At 47.7% G+C, this 17,843-nt stretch overlaps 1 protein-coding gene across 3 annotated transcripts; it reads right to left on the bottom strand.

The window, feature by feature from the left end:
• Positions 1 to 742: 742 nt before the first annotated feature.
• LOC125699883 (protein FAM162B-like) lies at positions 743 to 17,113 on the bottom strand. Of its 3 annotated transcripts, XR_007379722.1 has the most exons (8): positions 16,851 to 17,113; positions 16,269 to 16,340; positions 14,810 to 14,906; positions 13,796 to 13,904; positions 13,001 to 13,118; positions 6,634 to 6,844; positions 895 to 4,897; positions 743 to 765 (listed from the first exon to the last, which is right to left on the bottom strand). XR_007379722.1 is itself a non-coding variant. In XM_048959888.1 (6 exons), the coding sequence occupies exons 1-5, from the start codon at positions 17,014 to 17,016 to the stop codon at positions 13,011 to 13,013; spliced, it is 552 nt and encodes a 183-aa protein (XP_048815845.1). In that variant the 5' UTR covers positions 17,017 to 17,113; the 3' UTR covers positions 6,546 to 6,844; positions 13,001 to 13,010. The 3 variants fall into 3 exon arrangements, 2 of the variants coding, with proteins under 2 accessions (XP_048815845.1, XP_048815844.1); XM_048959888.1 differs by lacking the exons at positions 743 to 765; positions 895 to 4,897 and having other exon boundaries at positions 6,546 to 6,844; XM_048959887.1 differs by lacking the exons at positions 743 to 765; positions 895 to 4,897; positions 6,634 to 6,844 and adding an exon at positions 6,916 to 12,121 and having other exon boundaries at positions 16,851 to 17,112.
• Between the last annotated feature and the right edge of the window lie 730 nt (positions 17,114 to 17,843).

The following is a 17,843-nucleotide window of genomic DNA, read 5'->3' as shown; positions in this document are numbered from 1 at the left end:
GAGCAGGAGACTTCAGTGAGGGAAGATGGCCAGAAAACTTCACTGCAAGGCAGCAAACAGCATGAGCTCAAAGAATTCACCTTCTGTGCAAAGGGAGAGATCTGAAGGTGCTCCCTGCTCATCCTGCAAACAGGGATGAATAAACCTCCAAATCAACCAATTTCACAAAACACCATGACAGAAAGTAAGGAAAGGTGATTTTTTTTATTTGGCATGGAAATAAATGGATGCATTGGTTTGCACTCTACAGTCCAGAAAGCTTGAATCTCTGGGTCCAGATGCCTCTTGCACAGTATCAAAGATCTGCACATTTGTCAGCTCTTAACACTTAAGAGACTTACAGTACATCTTGATTTTATCCAATTTGGTGCAAATTTAAATCTGCTAAGCTTTGCTTGCTGGACAGCAGAAATAAGGATGAACTGTTCAAAGGCAACATGATGTAGCAGCTTCAAGTCACGCATCAGGAAACTTCTACAAAAAGACTTCTCCTTGCCATCTGTACAAATGAAGCTGTCGTGCCCATCCCCATGGGTTTCACTCCCTCCTGCAGCAGCAAGACAGGCTTTGCCCTTTTCCATCCTGCTCTGGAGGCAGAGCTTCCTATCAGCAGCAGTGCTGGGGCAGCCCACTCCTCCACAAGACACATCACTGAGTTCAGATTTGCATTTGGACTCACAGCAAAGAGAAACCTATTCTAAGAGGTTCTCTTGGCCAAACTACAAAGCTGGGTTTTGTTTTCTTCCTTTGTAAGCGTGTGACATCCTAACAAAGCATAGTCAAAGAAATACAAAGTTTATTTTGTTTGCAAAACTCGCTCATGAAAGCACAGTGCTTGCTGTAACAATGCAATGAGCTGTTCCAGGAAACACAGAAATCAGACAGAATACATACCTCCTCTACTGTATTTGAGCCTTCTCTCTATTTCCATGGAGATTGCAGCTGGAAGGATACTCTTTTTTTAATTTTACTGCATTTGATGAAGTTCTGTAAAGACTGAACCATTGAGTGCTGGATTTTTCTTCCTTTCTCCTTCTTTTTTTTTTTTTTTGCTACTGACATAACATCGTTATGTTGTTTGTAGGAATTATGGTTTTTATCTTCCTGTCAACAGAATATGCATGCAAATAGACTTAGATTATTTATAGAGCAACATCAAATTAAACTGCTTGTATAATGACTTAAAACTGGTTATCGCTATCCTGCATAATATCTGTTTAAACACACCACTTGCAACGAGCTTTCCTAATCAAAGGAGGAAACAAAAACACAATGTTGCTAATTTTATGCATGCTGTGCAGCTCTCAGCACTGCGGCCATGTGCAGTGCTGGAGGATGATGCTGTTTTTACCCACATGTGCTCCTCAGTTTCCATAGAGCTTTTTGGAGAGCAATGCGTCCAAAATTTTGGATAGACTGGATATAAGGGAATAGTTTTTTCACAGTTAGTAAAGCACTGGCACAGGTTCCCGGAGAGGTGGGGGCCCTCCATCCTTGTAGACACCCAATTTCAGGCTGGATGGGCTCTGAGCACTGATGGAGCTGTGGGTGTCTCTGCTCATTTCAGGGAGTTGGACCTGTTGGCCTTCAAGGGTCCCTTCCAACTCCAATTCTATGATTCTATGCAAAGCTGGAAACATTCAGATGCATCCTCTTGCTCCTGCCACGCATTACAGCAGGCTCTGGTCTCTCTTTGCACAGATGCCATTCCCCAATTGCACACTCACAGCAGTGAGCACAAGAACCCTCCCCATGCACACCTATGAGCCACGAACACCATGGGGACACAGGGAGCCCTGTGCAGCCCATAGCCTGCGGTGCAGTGCTTTGTCCCAGGCCAGCAGAACCCCAGCCCGTTTGCACATTAAAGCCTGGGCTAATCAATTCGACACACCAATGCTCCCTTTGTCTTCCCAGCCTTCATGCATAATGGATTTCTTTCTCCAGGGCAGATCATTAATGAGGACAGTATAAGTGTGTTTGTCATAACTCCATGAGAGCTCTTCCACAGCTATGGCAATGATCGTTTTGTTTGTTTCTCTTTGCAAGAACAAGCGTAGGTCCATCAACTTCATGAGTGATAGCACACATGAAAGCACAGCTCAGATGTCCTCCCCTGCCAATTTGTGTGCGGAACACATGGCACACCCACAGCACAGCTGGGGGGAGACAAGGATCACAGAAGCACACAATGGTTGAGGTTGGAAGGAACCTCGAAGCTCATCAACCTCCAACCCATGCTGTGGGCTGGCTGCTCCCCCCCAGCTCAGGCTGCCCCATTCAACCTGCTTTTGGGCACCTCAGAAATGGGGCACCCACTGATCTCTTGGCACCCTCTGCCAAGGCCTCACCACCGTCTGAGTGAAGAATATCTCCCTAACATCTAACTTAAACTGCTGCTGCACCCAGCACTGTCTCTCTGCACTGCACTCTGCATTGCTCCATTGGTTTGCAGCAGCTTCAGTGGCCCTGGAAGCCAGCATGGGGCTGCTTTTCCTGTTTTGCTCTTCCCTTCCTGGCTTAGTCTCATCTGTTCACATCAAATGAGTGGACTCCCTCCACCCCTTTCCTCACCCTCTCCTTGCCTTCCTGTCCACACACCTGTGACAAGAGCAAGACAGTGTCCTTGCACCAGCGACAGAACTGCATTGGATGTCTGAGAAAAGGATCTACAGCAACAGTTCATACTGCATTTCCTTGACTGGAACAGGTGATGACCCCAGGAGATTATGGAAACATAGGATTTATTTCCAAAACCAAACCAACCAATCAAAATGATAAAAAGGAGCTGGCAGCGTGCGCAGGGGATGCAGATGGCTCAAGGAGAACCCGCTCAGTGCTCACAGGGCAGATCGCATCACATCAGAGCATGGGAGAGTGTGACAGCAAATAAATTGGACCTTCATTCAACCATTTAGAAGTGGAAGGAGCTCCCTGGTGGAGGTTATTCAATTTGGTTAGGAAAATAAAAAAAAAAAAAGAAATGAAGGTGGATACATTTCTTCCTTCCTCTCTATTTTTACCTCTTAGACTCACTCTGCTGGTGATGGAGGAACTGGTGCCATGGGAAGAATCATTTTGGTGGCTCTGGTCCACACAGAAGCAGGAATTGCCCTGCATTTATATGAGCTGCTATTTTCCTGAATGCTTTAATGGTGCTAGGTTTGAAGTGTTGCCATTAACTCAGCGAGGAAAGTGCAAAGGATCAAATTCTTCCTTTTTATTTCTGCTGTTCATCATAACTAGCCCTGGTTTATGTCACTTATGCATTCACAGAATTGTGCCAGCTGTGGGATGGGTTTTCTCCCTTGCAATATGGTGCTATTGGCATTGGGAAGAGTGGGTGGCTGAGGAGGAGGAGGAGCAAGGTCCTCCTGTTCTCCTCAGATCCTCTGCCTTCACTGCCCCATGTTGCTTCCATAAGGCACCATCCCTGATCTCAAAAATGATTGTGGAAGGAAGAAGCAGTGAAAAAATCAAATGAATCATCTTCATTCAAAAGGAAAGCAAGGCCAAGGAAACATGTATATACTTACAGCTCCTACACAAACTCCACTTTGCACTAACAAATGCCTATTTAAAAGGAAGCAGTCCTACCCTCAGAGCTCACTCTCTGCCCTCTCTTCCAGCTCTTGCAGAGCAAATTTTGCTTTCTCCACATTTTCCAGCCAGATTATGGATTCTCTGAACTTTAAAAGTGATTAAGCAGCATGATACTGGCCAGCACGGAAAGCAGGAACTGTTCCGAGGGCATTTCTTAAGCTGTCAGAGTCCTTCTGAAAGGCACCTGAGAGCTGCAATCCTCTCAGATTGCCCCGGAGGTGACAGCATTTCTAATACCAGGGGTGCAGACCAGCAGGGCTTTTTGCAAACACACTGCTACATTTTTCTGAAGGTGTAAGGTGTCTGGCTTGTACACGTGCATTGCAAATCTGCAGGGCAGGTGTCCTCTCTGCAACCACTCTGCAGCCAAGGAATCCCTTGAGGTGCATGCAGAGGATGCTGCTCACTGTGTCCTGGAGGTAGTGCAGGTGGCAATGCTGGCACAGGAACCCTCAGCCAAACAGCTCCATGGCATGGCCAGGGAAATCTCCCAGCACTGCCAGCCCTCTGTTTCCCTGAAACCATGGTAACCAGAGAATGGCTTTAAAAATAATTAAAATATTTTAATATATTATAAAATATTATATTAAAAAACTGCATTTCTGGCAGAGAAGATCAGGAGATTGCGGCTTCTGTAAGGTATGAACATGCTGTCTTCTTGCATCCCTGATTAAACTGGGGCTATGCTCAGCATCTGCCCAAACACATAATGGAAATTCATCACGAAGAGCACTGTAAAATGAAGCAGGAGAGGAAATGTCTGCACACATTTGAGCTGAGCAGAACAGAGCTGACACCAACCCTGTCTGGTGGCTGTGTGGCAGAGGGGATGTGCATGGCATGGCACGGTCACAGCAAGGTCACAGCACAGCAGGCACAGGAGGTGGCACAGAACTAGGGGTCATCATGGGACTCCTATTGCCTCTGCCAAACACAACCAGAGCAACCCAGTGCTGCCCAGCATGAAAGAAGGGGAAAAGAAGAAGTCAAAGAGGGACAGGAAAGCCCAACCAGAGACAAACTCAAGCTCTGTTCTGTCCTTCCCATTTGACAGCTTTCCCATCCTGACTGAAGCACAACGTTGGTAAACAGTATATCGTGTCCTCACTTTCCTCTGACATGTTGACGTGCAATTCCTCATCCTTTTTTATTATGCATCCTGAGCACAGCACCCAGAGCCTTCCTGCAGTCACAGCTGACAGCCTGGAGTTCTCCCCCATCGCAGCTAAGGCGTTAATAAAAGCTGTTTTGCTCGCGTTGGTGAGGCTGAATCTGAGCTTAATGGATTTTTCCGCTACAAGAAAGTAAGAAAAGAATTAAAACAGTATTCTGGAATGGCTTAAATCTTAAAGTCACACGGTGATAAACCAAAGGGAGAAGAAAGTTTTTCTAAAACGTGTCCGGGCTTCAGAGGACAACTTCAGAAAGAAACATTTTGGAAATGGGGAAGTGCCAGGAAGGCGTTTTCCCCAACAGCAGGCTCTTGTTGGAGGACCTGAAAATTGTACTTAAACACTGAATTGCTCCATTGTTAGAAGCACTTAAAACATAAAACCTACCAGAAACACGTTTCCCTGTGCGGGCTGTGGGAGCGAGCGCAGCTTTTAGATCCGTTGTTATGCAAATCTGCCTCGAGTTTCAAGCTAGGTTAACATCTATTCTCCAGGCAATTAAAATAGGAGTCGCTAAAGTGGTTCTTGCACCGAGGTTAACTTCCTACAGATGTCAAGCGGTGGGTTTGCATTCTAATATCATGAGAGCAGCCCCGCTCCCCTCTGCCAGAGATGGAAGGTCGCTGGGAGGACATCGGTGTCGGTACTGGAGCCTGAGGGTTGCAGTTCAGCCCTGACCGCCCCTCAAAGCCAGGCTGAAAATCCCAGTTTGCAGCTCCTTGCTGATCCCATGCAGTCCAAGGAAAATTGCTAGAAAAGCTCAAGCAACAAACACATCTCCCGTTGTGCCCAGCCGAGTGAACAGCCGAGCTGGCAAGCACCTGAGTGCCCCAGGGGTATGGGAGAAGCAGGAGAGCCGCATTTCCTGCACCTCGGTAATTTGGACTGGTTTTTCCAACAGGCAGAGCACTGCTGCTTTGTTCTTGCATGAGAGGGTCCCAGCTGCAGACGCTCAGCAGGATCAGTGCAGGGACTTGGGTACTCTGAGGGTGGGCTGAGGGCTGGTTCAGGATGCAGAGCACAGAGGGACAGCAGGGGGGTAATGGGGGTTAATGGCTGTGCAGTTAGAAATCACATTCTTTCAGCCCACGTAGAGGGCTAGTTTCCAAGAGAGCCATTATCTTGGCTCTGGTGTGTGGATATCAGAGCTCCTATGCCCGTTTTATTGGTTAAGTACATGGTTTTATGGCTGTTTATAGGAGTACTCCTGCATACAGAGCAGCAGGGGGGACTGCTGCCTGGGAAGCACTGAGCTAGCATCAATGGCTGTGTGAGCATCCCAACCTGGCCAAGGCTTTTGGACTGGGTGAGCACATGCAGAAGGCTGCCTTAATTTCCAGGTCACGATCCCTGTAAAAACAGTTCCAACCACTTTCTCTTGCTGATGGAAACATTAACAGGGAGCAGGGAGGCAGAGGGAGGCTCACAGCCAGCCACAAGCTTGGAACCAGAGCCCTTCGGGAGGCCTCTGCTCTAAAAGAAAAAAAAAAAAAAAGGATGCAGCCCATGACAGCCCACATTTGCACTTGTCCCCTCTCACAGCATCCATGCTGAATTGCACAGCCCCATTACTCAGCTGTGTTGCATGTGATGCATTCCCCACATCTGGCACAGCAGAGAAAGCAGCTCTTGCTCCTTCCTTGCTAAAGGTTGGGGATGTGAGGGCCCTGGCAGCACCCACACATGTGCCTACTGAGTCCAGCACACGCCACAACAAGTGCAGCACGTGGGGCAAACAGAATGTGTAAAACTGAATGCACTTCTCTCCAACAGGTTTAGAGTTGTCTGAGCACTGCCATGGGACATAAGGAACTGCTGCTGGGAGACCTCAAGCCATCCACATCCCTTACCTCCTTACCTCTGAAATGAGTGAAATAGCATCAGCATCCTCTGGGAGCCACTGAGGCAGGCAGGGTTAGATTCTCCACTTTGCAGAGGTGGTAGAAAAGCAGCACCTCAGCTGCCAGCTCAAAACTTCCACCTTCTTTCCACAGGGCTGAAAGTGAAATTCTCATCATTCATCCATCAGATGAGACATCCGCACTATTTCATTCTGTCTCATGGGAAACCTGCTTTTGAGATAAAGATAGGCTGGCTGCAGAGATTTTATTTTCCTTTATGTAAATATATGTGTAAAAGGGGAAAAAAAAAAAAAAAAAAAGAAACAAACCTGAGGTATACTGCAAATCATTTTCCAGGCTGGTGCATTGCTGTGTGCACAGAAAGTGACTGTGGAGGTGGGTGACTCAAGCTCATATTCAGACACACTTTTGCTGGGACTTTTTATTATTATCATTTCTAATCAAACCAAAATAAAATACCAGAGCTCAGGCTGCTCTGCAGAGCTCTGTGTCCTAGTTCTTTCTGAAGAGAAGGCTGAACAGCCATAAAGCAGTCACTGTACATCCTGAGCTTCTCAAGGAAAGGCCAATGTCTCACACCACAACCATCGCAGCCTATGAGCTGTGGGAAGCCTGTATGAACCCCAGCAGCTGTCAGGGTGAGCAGAATAAGGACATGAGAGCAGGAGGGTCCCTGCAGCTGGGTATCCTGTCCCCAGCCCTGTCACCCCCAGGGCAGGTGGGTCGTGGCACTGCAGCTCATGCGTGAGCTGCAGAGCTGATGCTGCCCTGGGTTGCACATAGCAGCTGGGCTCTCACAGCCAGGCTTTGGAGCATGACACCATCTGCTGCACAGCACCCAGGTGCCAGCTAAGAGCTTGGCCTGGGCTGAAGGACACCAGGTGACATCCAGGAGCTCTCTGCTCCTCACCCTGTGCAGTTTCCTTCCCAGACAGCATCTCAGCAGGACACCTGTGTGCTCCACAGCCAGGTGGAAGTCCGCAGGCACCTGGACTTCAACGGCAATGAGCTCAAAATGCCTCCCCAGTGCATTCAGCAAAAGCAGTAAGGAGATCAAAATTCCTCAGTCAGTACATATTGACAGCTACGGAGAGGCTGTGGGAGGTGGCACATGGAATGCTGCAGCTGCACAGGCAGCTCTTTGCCCATTTCTGCAGTGTCAGAGCACAGCACGTGCAGCCCCACAGCCTCCCCAGCTCACGTGTGCAGCAGTGGGTCCTCAGCTCACAGCATCCCCTGCACAGCCCACACAGCAGCCTTGGGAGGAGAAAAATGAGTGGGAGAACACAATGGGCAATGGTTGTGCTTTTACTTCACACTGAGGTTTGTCAAGGAAAATGCTTGGGTGCTTAACTTCCCACCCTTTCAAGCCTGATTTTGGCCCGTTGGTACGGTGTGAAACTGTTATGGAGACTGGAGCAGCATTGCTTTAATGGCACTTTTGCATCCCTAGAGGATGCCCTTTAGCTCTGATGTTAGAAATCTGTTGCAGGATGATGCTAGGACCACGAGAAAACAGCTAACAGAGCTGTGTGCGATTTGCAGTGCATTAATACAGCCTGCAGAAACACCAACCAATGATTGTAATTAGCATATGACTAATTCATTGGGCTATTTTGGTTTCTATTTCATCTACAAAAAGTCTCCTGACCATCTCTCATCTGCATATTACAAACTGGCATGCAGATCCCTTGATTTTCTGGTCTAGCCTCCCTGGCAGTTGCTATGAACAGCTCACATTGCAGAGCATGCATAAGCCACGAGTGAGCTCAGCTAAATCCTGTTTCAGTCTGCCCTCCTCCCCTCCTGAGCCCTCACACACCCAGCAAATAACAGCCCACGACCAAACAGTAGAAGGCCTGGATCTCTTCACTGGGGAGATGCAATGTTCCAGAGGAAGAATCAGATCCAAGCTCCTGGTTTCTGTGTAGCAGCTGCCTCTGTGCAGAGCCCGGGTGTGGGACCAGCATGGCTGGGCAGAGCAGAGAGGTGCAATGCTCCATTTGGAGTGCTGAGCCTTTCAGGACTTACCTACTCCTCATCTGACAGTCACATTGGTTTTGCAATAAATCATACAGCCCTAATGACTGTCAAACCACTTAACCATGGAAAATTGCTTTAACGCTACCTCGGCGCATTAATGAATGATCCTTTAATTAATTCAAATTATTGAGCATTGGTCTTGCTTCCCTGCTAGGCTAGAATGACTTCGTGCCAAATTCAAACAGGAGAGCTGCGTTTAAACTCTCTCTGCAGTCACTATGTGTGTGAGCTGCACAGCTCTCCTTTGGGCCAGCTGCAGCCACAGCTTATTTGCTGCAGTGAGGGAGCATGAGGCTGGAAAGAGGAGGCCTTCAACCTTGAATCTCCTTTGAACAGATCCAAGGAACAAAAGCTTTCCCCCAGCCTTGCAGTCATGCTGCTCCTGCAGGTGTTGGAGCCTCAGGCACAGAGCAACACAGCCTCTGCAGCAACACCACTGTGTACTGGGATTCCCCAGGGTAGCTGGTAAAAGTCTGAACAGCTCTTAGATCTCCTCATGAAAGTACTAGACTAGGTTATTGATTCAGTGCTAATAACATTCGTTTGGATTGTTTATGAAGAGGATTCTAACTTTAGCAAATCTCTTGATACAGGAGCAAACCCAGTGTGCCTCACCCCATGGGCCAGTAAGCCAGTGACACCGACCAAGCAACAGTCAGAAACAACAGGTGTTCTGAAAATAGCAGGAATCCAGCTCCAAAGGAGGGACAACCGGCTGCACACAGGAAAGAGCTGAGATGGGATGTTTTCTACTCCATAGTGAAGACAACGTCCAAAGCCTGGAAGCTGAGTGTGGGTGCAATCTGCCTTTAAATGAGCAGCAGTTTCTGGCTTGGTGGGAGAAAAAATGCTGAAGACTTTAAACAGGAAAGGCTTTAAAATGAGATCTGAATGGCAAGGTGTTGTTTGCATCTAGGGAAATCAGTGATCCTGCAAGTGCAGGACAGCATGGGATCTAACGCATACCAGAGAGGAGCAGTTCGTAGCAGATGTGTGGGAGGAAACCAAGTGTCACTATAAACTCCCAAATGAGTCAAAAAGAGAGGCAAAATGAGCAAGGAAGGGTCTGGGATCTCTGGAGCTCAAATTTTCCATCTCACATTCTGTCTGATGCACTGGGAGGTCATCAGAGACCTCATCACTGCAGCAGAAGAAAGCTCGGGTGCATCCATTGCTGCCCCACAGCTATCCTGGGGAAGGCAATTTTCTGTAAAACAGATGGATTTCCAAAAGCAGTGGATAATATCTCTAATCCACAGCCAGGAGGAATCACAGCATTGATTTTAATGGAAGCAGAATTAGGTAAACTCCAGCTACTAAGCAAAATATTCCCCAGCGATCACTATGAGACAAAGCTCTCTTGGCACCAGCCTACAGCCCATTGTTAGCCATTTCTATGTAGGAGTTCATTTAAAATGGCAAAAGCCCTACAAGGGTGGAAGCTTTCTTTCCTTCTGATGCAGAGGGATAAACAAGGAGGTGAGAGCTGAAAAGACTCACCTCCAATGCCTGAGCCTAGTGGCAAAGCAGTGCTCCCAGCTCCATCCCTGCCTTAAGGCCAGGCTGGGGAAATACAGGGCATGTTTTTGAAAAGTGGAAGAATCACTTCTTCCTAACAACAACTTCTGCCTCCTTTTTAAATGACTGGGATCAGGCGTGACTCTGAAGCAATATAGATGGAGGAGAAATAAAAAACGCCACTAGCCCAAGGTGGTGAGGATTTGGAAGCTGTGTTAATTAGAAGCTTTTCCAAAGGAGAATCAAAGGACTGCAAACAGATACTGATTTTAGTGAGCAGAGCTGTGGGACCACTGCTGGAGAGGCATCAGCACAATGTCCTCTGCTGGCATCTCCCATTACTACAGGGAATGGCTCCAGATGAGGCTGTGCTACACCAGCAGAGTGCAAGCCAGTGATTAATCTGATTGATTTTGGAGGGTGAATACTGCTATATTAAAATGAATTATCTTGTAGCCAGCACTGGAAAAGGATTATCCCTTACATAATGTTCACTGCTCTTTGTAAGAGCCCAAAAGCAGCTGGGTCATCTGATCAAACCAAGATGGCCCATTGTCACTGGATCAGGGAGGAGGAATTGATTTTCCCTTCTTCTTACTGACAACGTGTAGTGCAGCAGCTTTATGCACTACACAACAGAGACCAAGGTTATTCAAGAGGATTTGAAACTAGCCCATATCTGAAATGGGTTGGCTGCTTATTTGTTTTCTCCCAGGCACAGGGAAGTGCAGAACAGAACAAGTCACTGTTAATGTGTTTGTTCTTTGATCACAGTTGTAGCCATCTCCTTTTCTGCTTTAGTCAGGGAAGTCCAGAATGTGGAAGTGATTTTGTTTATGAGCTCAGAATGGGCTCCTTTAAATGTTACATGTGTCCTCTTAGCAAGGGCCCAGGAAGGCCATTTAATAATTCAGAACTTATCTAGGGGACTGAGTGTTTTAGTTTATCCCCACGTGAACATTAACTCTGAGGAAATTCTTCCAGGTTAGTGCACTAACCAAGGAAACCAGGTCACATCCACCCAACAAGCACGGATTACCTGTGCCAGCAGAACTGTCTTCTCATAAGAGACTTGCTCACTCTGCACTTGTCTTAGACCATTATTTTTACTTTTCTGAGATGCAATGTGAGGAATACTGCGGGGAGCAGACATCACTTCTTACAATTTGTACTGCATGGGTCTGTGAGTCGGAAACAAGGGCTGCAAACACCAAGATGTGACAGATGTAACGTCCCCTCACACAGCTCCTCATCCTCCACAAGTGTGCAGAAGGAAGAAACCTCCACTACCAAACACCCAAAGACCACAGATCTAGGAGCCCCAGAGCCCAACAGCTGCTGAGCACTGACCCCAAGTCCTGGGGAAAAGCTTACCCTTACCAGCAGCTTCTTCATGGAGTGACACACCAGTGATGAGTGGACCATCATTTTTGGCACAATAAACCCAAACACCTGCATGGAATCTTCCAGACTGCTGGAACCAAGTATACGTGGTCCAGGTAACAAACCTTGCAGCAGCAGAGCCTAGCCTTGGTGTGATTATGTGTAGCAGAAAGGCTGAGATGGTTAGAGCATTTCCCACCTCCTTTGGTGGTTGGGATGAGATGGTGGGTTTTGTTGCTCCACATCCCTTGGTACCCCATGCAGCATATCCAGCTCTGTGGGCTCAACTTATGGTTCTTAAGGGTTTACCTGTTTTAGCAGGCCTGATGGTGATGGGTTCACAGTTGAACCTGATGAACTTAGTGGTCTTTTCCAACATTAATGATTCTATGATATGAATGATGCACGGAGACTCGGACCACAGGGGTAAGCTGAGGTCTGTCTTAAAGTTTAATGACTTTATGAAAATGGAACTTTCAATATTTCGAGGATCTCTCCCATTAAGCATCATCTCAGAGTTTGGTGACACTTTAAATGAAGCTGTGAAGAGAAGTGTTTGTTTTAGATGTAATTGGACAGCTGTTTTATTATGAGTTAATGAACTATGGTGATTAAAAAGAATTCAGTTTTAGCAAACCATCTATTAGCAATTAATCCTAACTAAAATCACAACTAAGCAAGTGCTAGGGAGCTTCCATGCCAACGACTGGAAGCAGAAGATGAAAAAGCAAAGCAGCGAAGTGCAACAGGATGGGCAGTGCCCCTCACCAGGATCCCTGCTCCTGGGAGGGCAGCTGTCCACCATCACCAAACCACGCCGTGAGCCCATGTTGCCACCCCACATTCACAGCAGCTCCTCTGACCCAAAGGCTTTTTGGCCCGATTCAGTCACCAGGGCTGCTCATACCCTCCACCTGCTCATGTGTTCCTGTGAGGGGCTAAGGAGAGGGGTGGGACAGCAGTGACAGCAGAGTCAGAGGAAGAGACCTCTTCTTGGTTTGAGGACATATTTCAGACCTGTTTTCCTTCTGCCCCTGATCCCTTTGGCCAAGCCTGTGTGCACTAGAGTAATTGCACAGCCTGGGATGCTCTCTGACATAGGGTTGCATCCTTCCTGCCTGCAAGGACCACGCTGAGCAGCAGCAGCACCACGAGGAATGGATCCTGAGCTGTGCAGTCTTCCACCCATTGCCCTCACACTTCCCAGCTCATAGGAGGTGTCTTTATTTTAGCTGAACCCAGTACCAAAGACCAGAGGCCACAGAAGGAAGCTGCTGGGGTTTCCACCAGAACTTCACAGCTCACGTGGAGCAGCCTTTACTCTGAGAGAGTTGCAGGCAGAAAGATCCAAGGAGTAAAAGGAAGACAGGTACATATGGCATGTGTGCAAATCACTTCTCTCCCGCTGTTAAAGCAAACCTGTTCCTGATCATTGTGCCTTCACAGCAGCTGCCTCGTGATCTTTCTCTGCTTCAGCCCTCCATTTAGCCTTCTTCTCTTCATTCATCCTCAGCAGTGTGTGATCCTTTTTAGCAGCCTTTGGAAAGAAATGGTGAAAAACATTGCATGCATACATTTCATGCCACCAAAGTTCTCTTCGTTTGCACCACTTGCTTTGACACCCCACTCTCCTCTGATATTTCATGATGAAAGACATGAATGTGCTTCTTTATTTTACCAATTTCTCACCATTCTAAGCTTCTAAGTAGCAGAAAAATTACACTGCATGATGTTTACAGGTGCATGAGCAGGTAGAAAGAAGGTAGGACAGTGCACTTGCAACAAGAACGTGCCAATTGGGCTGCAGATCCTCCTTCCATACATGTGCCACAGGAGAAGAGAAGCATCACAGCCATGTGGCCATGGTGGCATGCTGGGCAGAACCACAGGAACCCATTACCCATGGCCACAGGGCAGAAGCAGGCTCTGCCAACACTATCTGAGCTACTCCACAACCTTTGGACTTGCTGAAACACCGTGATTTGGAGGCACTGAGCACATGAGTTTATGGTGAAGTGTGCCAGAAGGAACATTCTAACAAGCAAATTGTGCTTCCCCATGCCAACCTCTCCCCTGGAGAATGGGGCAAGAGAGATCCCATGCTAATATTGCTAATATGGACTTAATCTCAAAGCCTGCCAACTGGGTGCTTATTTAAAAAGAAAGTCCACATAGACCACCTGATAAGTGTGTTACCCAGAAAACATTACTCACCTCTTTGCCTGTGATGACCATGGCCAAGCAACCCAGCAAGGTCAGTGCAATCATGATGTAGCAAACCTTTATCCTCACAGTGTTCCTTGCTGCATCCAAAACCTCAGACCTGCGGAGGACAGAGCAGAGTTCCCATCCTGCAGCAGCATGCGGGAAATGAGATTGTGAGGAGCTGGGTGACGAATCCCCAAATCTTCCAACAGCTGCCTATCTGTGCACCATGAAGTGGAAGGCTGAGCAGGAGCAGATGACCACCATCCATCCAGAGTCATTGTCCCAAGCAGCTTCTCACAGCCACTGCTGAGAAATCTCCACCGCCTTCCACAAGTGACTCACAGCATTTATCTGACCACTCATGCTTGCAAGAGACTGCAAGGCCTGAGTCATTCATGAAATCATATCCAGCTGTGGATTCCATTATGTCTGCAAGGGAAAGGCCAACCCCTAAGGACCCCACAAGGCAGGGGGCACTGGGACTCTGAAATGAAACACAACCCTGTAACAAAATACCTTGACAAAGGGGTCATTTAGAATCGTAGAATCGCAAGGTTGGAAACGACCAGCAAGATCATCTGTGGGTAAAACCACAGACCAGAAACCAGGAACTCTTTGCAGATGTCTTCCACCAGATCTGTGAATAACACTAACGTTCCTTTAATAAAAGCTAGCAAAACCTGTAAAAAACCAATGTGGATGACGTTTTACCACTGTGACTCCTGAACTACAGAGCCACTTCCTTGCAAAAAACACTTCTGATGAGTCTGAAATGGATGACAACAAAAATAAGCGAACCCAATTTACATCAGAGGCAAAACAAGAAGTTCATGCTCCCCACAGTTGGGATTCTTTTTGGACACCAGAAGCTGTAAGCACCATTGGCATGGCAGTCCACAAATACCAACCATGCGAGAGCCTTCTGACTAAGAAGGCTGGGGTCTCCATCTGTATGCTCACCTCCAACAGTACCGCTCAGCAAAATTAAATTAATATCAAAAGAAAAAAAGGTCTACTTACGTTATGTACTTGGGAATGTCCTCCTCCTTTTTAAAGCGTCCTGCCCACACCAACACCTTTTTGTCAAAATTTGTAGGCCTTCTTTCATTTTTGAATGCTTTAAGAGATTTTGCAAAAGAAAAGAGTGAGCAAAGCTTAAGAATTAAAAAAAAAAAAAGCCATTGAATCAACAAGGCTGAAACGACTTCTAAGATCACCCAGTCCAACCCCACCCCACCATGCCCACACATCCCACAGTGCCACCTCCCCACGGTTCTTGGACTCCTCCAGGGATGGTGACCCCACCAGTCCCTGGGCAGCTGTGCCAACACCAATACAGTTAAGGGGGAAAGGGTCCTAAAGTTTAGAACAGCACTTTTCTATTCTTTGAGAGCCAAACATGCTTTCTAATGTCAATAAAAACCAGCAGCTGGGATGAGATGCTTTGTTATATTTAGAACTTACTCATTTTTTAAAATTATTTTATTTATTTTAGGTAGGTTTTAAACTAAAAATATCCCCAGTCTTCCCTATTCTGAAGGGAAGAGATGTGGGGCTGCAATCACCCACCCCACAGCATGCTGTCACCCTGCTTGCCTCCTGCTTTCCAACAGGGAACTCAGCAAACTGCCAGCAGCACCAGTAACTCCTCCACAGCATCTCTTTCAGAAAGGACTGATGGAGAGATGAGGTCTGTGAAAGTACAGCCTGGTGGGAGGCTGTCGTTCTCATGCAAGCTGGGTACCAGGTTGCTGTACTCTAATGATGATACATGACACCCCAGAAGAGTGCTGCAGCGATGCCATTAGCATGCTGTCACTGTGAGCATAATGAGAAAGGGACTCCAGCGCCTCTTGATGGAAACAAGAGCAATGACAGGCCACAGTGAGGCCACAGTCCCCTTTGGAAATAGGGAAAGCCAGCCCAAATGCTGGCTTTTGCCTTGTGCACCTGTATAGGCAACCACTGCTTGCACACCCAGGCAGGGTGCAAACAAGATGCTGGGTGATGGTGCCCTGTGATGTGGGACTGGTGTTTAGAAGCATGCTGTGGGTGACCAAGCCATGCAGGAAGGGATGGACACAAAGATGCATGGTCTGAGTATCCCATACTGTCTGGCTGCTGCTGAGGGCACACAGCATCTCTCCCTGCCTGCACTGAGATGGTGAAATCACATTGATTGCCTTTGTTCCACACCTGCTCATGCACACCAGGGGTGATAAAAGGCTGAACAATTCCAGGTATAAATCCTGGCATCCTTACAGTGCAGGTAAATTTAATCTATTTCTTCTCCTACTTTTTTTTTTTTTTTCAACAGTGCCAGGGAGACCAGAGGTGAATCTGAAATATCAGTGAGTCTGAATTTGATCAGCAGATGGGCAGATTGCTAAAAGGACAGGTTCCAATCCCAAGGAGATATGGGTAAAGTCTCATGCTGCAGACCAGTGGCAGCACTGGCAGCCCCACAGTCTGTACTCACCAGGGCGAGGAATTTGGTGCAGAAACCTCATCTGCAGTGGGCACCAAGCAGCTCCTTGGTGGGAAGACCAGCCTGGAAGGATGCGCAACCACGGTTAGGAACATCATTATCACTGGAAGGAGCAACAAACAAATCCACTGCCTGGAAGTCGCTGCACTGAGGCATTGCAGTGTCCCCTTCTGAACTGGCACATTGCTGGTTTCCAAAGTGCTCTGGGTGGGGATGGGTGGGATGTGGCAGCACTGTACCTGTGGGAGTGGGGATTGCACCACCCACCTACAGAAAGCTGGCAGCAAGCTGCAAGGAGGAACTTTCACTTTCTTTTTTAGCTAACAGATTCTCGGACATAAGGCATCACTTTGTGTTTGCCACCACAGCAGCAGAACTATTTAATACACAGAAAAAAAACCTTCCTCCCTCTACTTGGAACTCTCAATTGTCTCCGTATCCCCAAGAGCATCCATAGCACCAACACAGCATTGCAACAGCACAGAACGGGGATCATTTCCCAGCTGTTCCCTGCACAAATCCTTCTCCCTCCATTCTGCAGCACAAAACAGCGACCAAAGAACTTCCACCTACCTGGAGCAGCTGTCTGCAGCACTGCACCCTGCGCAACCCTGGCTCTGTTCCCGACACCTCTGGCACAGCACAGCAGTGGTGGAACAGCATGGAGGTCCCAGGGGTGTAGGTGAGCCCCCCACCTGCACCACCCCACTGGACCACAGCCCAGAATCCTCCCCAGCATCCTGGTGGACCTGGTCTCGGAAGGCTGACCCTGGGCTTACAAAACTATCACTTCCTGTGAGAAGGGAGGAACACCCTTTCACACATTGGCTGCTGACAGTTTGATTCTGCGTCACAGCATTCTCTGTTTGCCAAAATGACACACCTCCCATGCTGCATGGCAGCTCACGCCCTACGCAGGCACTCCACAAGGCTCCTGCTCTGAGTACTGGTGCAGGTTGACATTATTTTTCTCCCTCCTCGTTATAATAGGACTAAAATAGGACTGCATGCTGCGCTTTCCCCAAAGATAAGCTTTGTGACTGTTAATTATCACAGTCAGAGTTTATAATTGTTCTCAGCTTAAAAAATAACCTTGCAAATCAGTCCTGTTAAACAACGTTTGGGAAGAGGAAAGGTTTCCTTGCTATCAGAATAAACGTGGTGTGGTGAAAGGAAATCAAACTTGATGTTGCATAGAATTGTTGGAGTTGAAAGGGACCCTGAAAGGCCATCTGGTCCAACTCCCTGCACTGAGCAGGGACACCCACAGCTCCATCAGTGCTCAGAGTCCATCCAGCCTGACCTTGGGTGTCTGCAGGGATGGGGCACCCACTGCCTCTTTGAGCAACCTGTGCCACTGCCTCACCACCCTTATTGGAAAAAAACTTCTTCCTTAGATCCAGCCTAAATCTCCCCTCTTTTACTTTGAAACTATTTTCCCTTGTCCAGTCACTACAGACCCTGCTACAGAGTCTGTCCCCTCTTTCCTTACGGCCTGTAGGTACTGACAGGTTACTCCCAGCCCTTCCCAGAGCCTTCTCTTCTCAGCCTGTCCTCCTCGGGCAA

Source organism: Lagopus muta, chromosome 13 (genome assembly GCF_023343835.1).
Source record: "Lagopus muta isolate bLagMut1 chromosome 13, bLagMut1 primary, whole genome shotgun sequence".
Classification (NCBI taxonomy): Eukaryota; Metazoa; Chordata; class Aves; order Galliformes; family Phasianidae; genus Lagopus; species Lagopus muta.
Note: the sequence above shows the minus strand (reverse complement) of the source record. Positions and strands in the feature narration are given on the sequence as shown.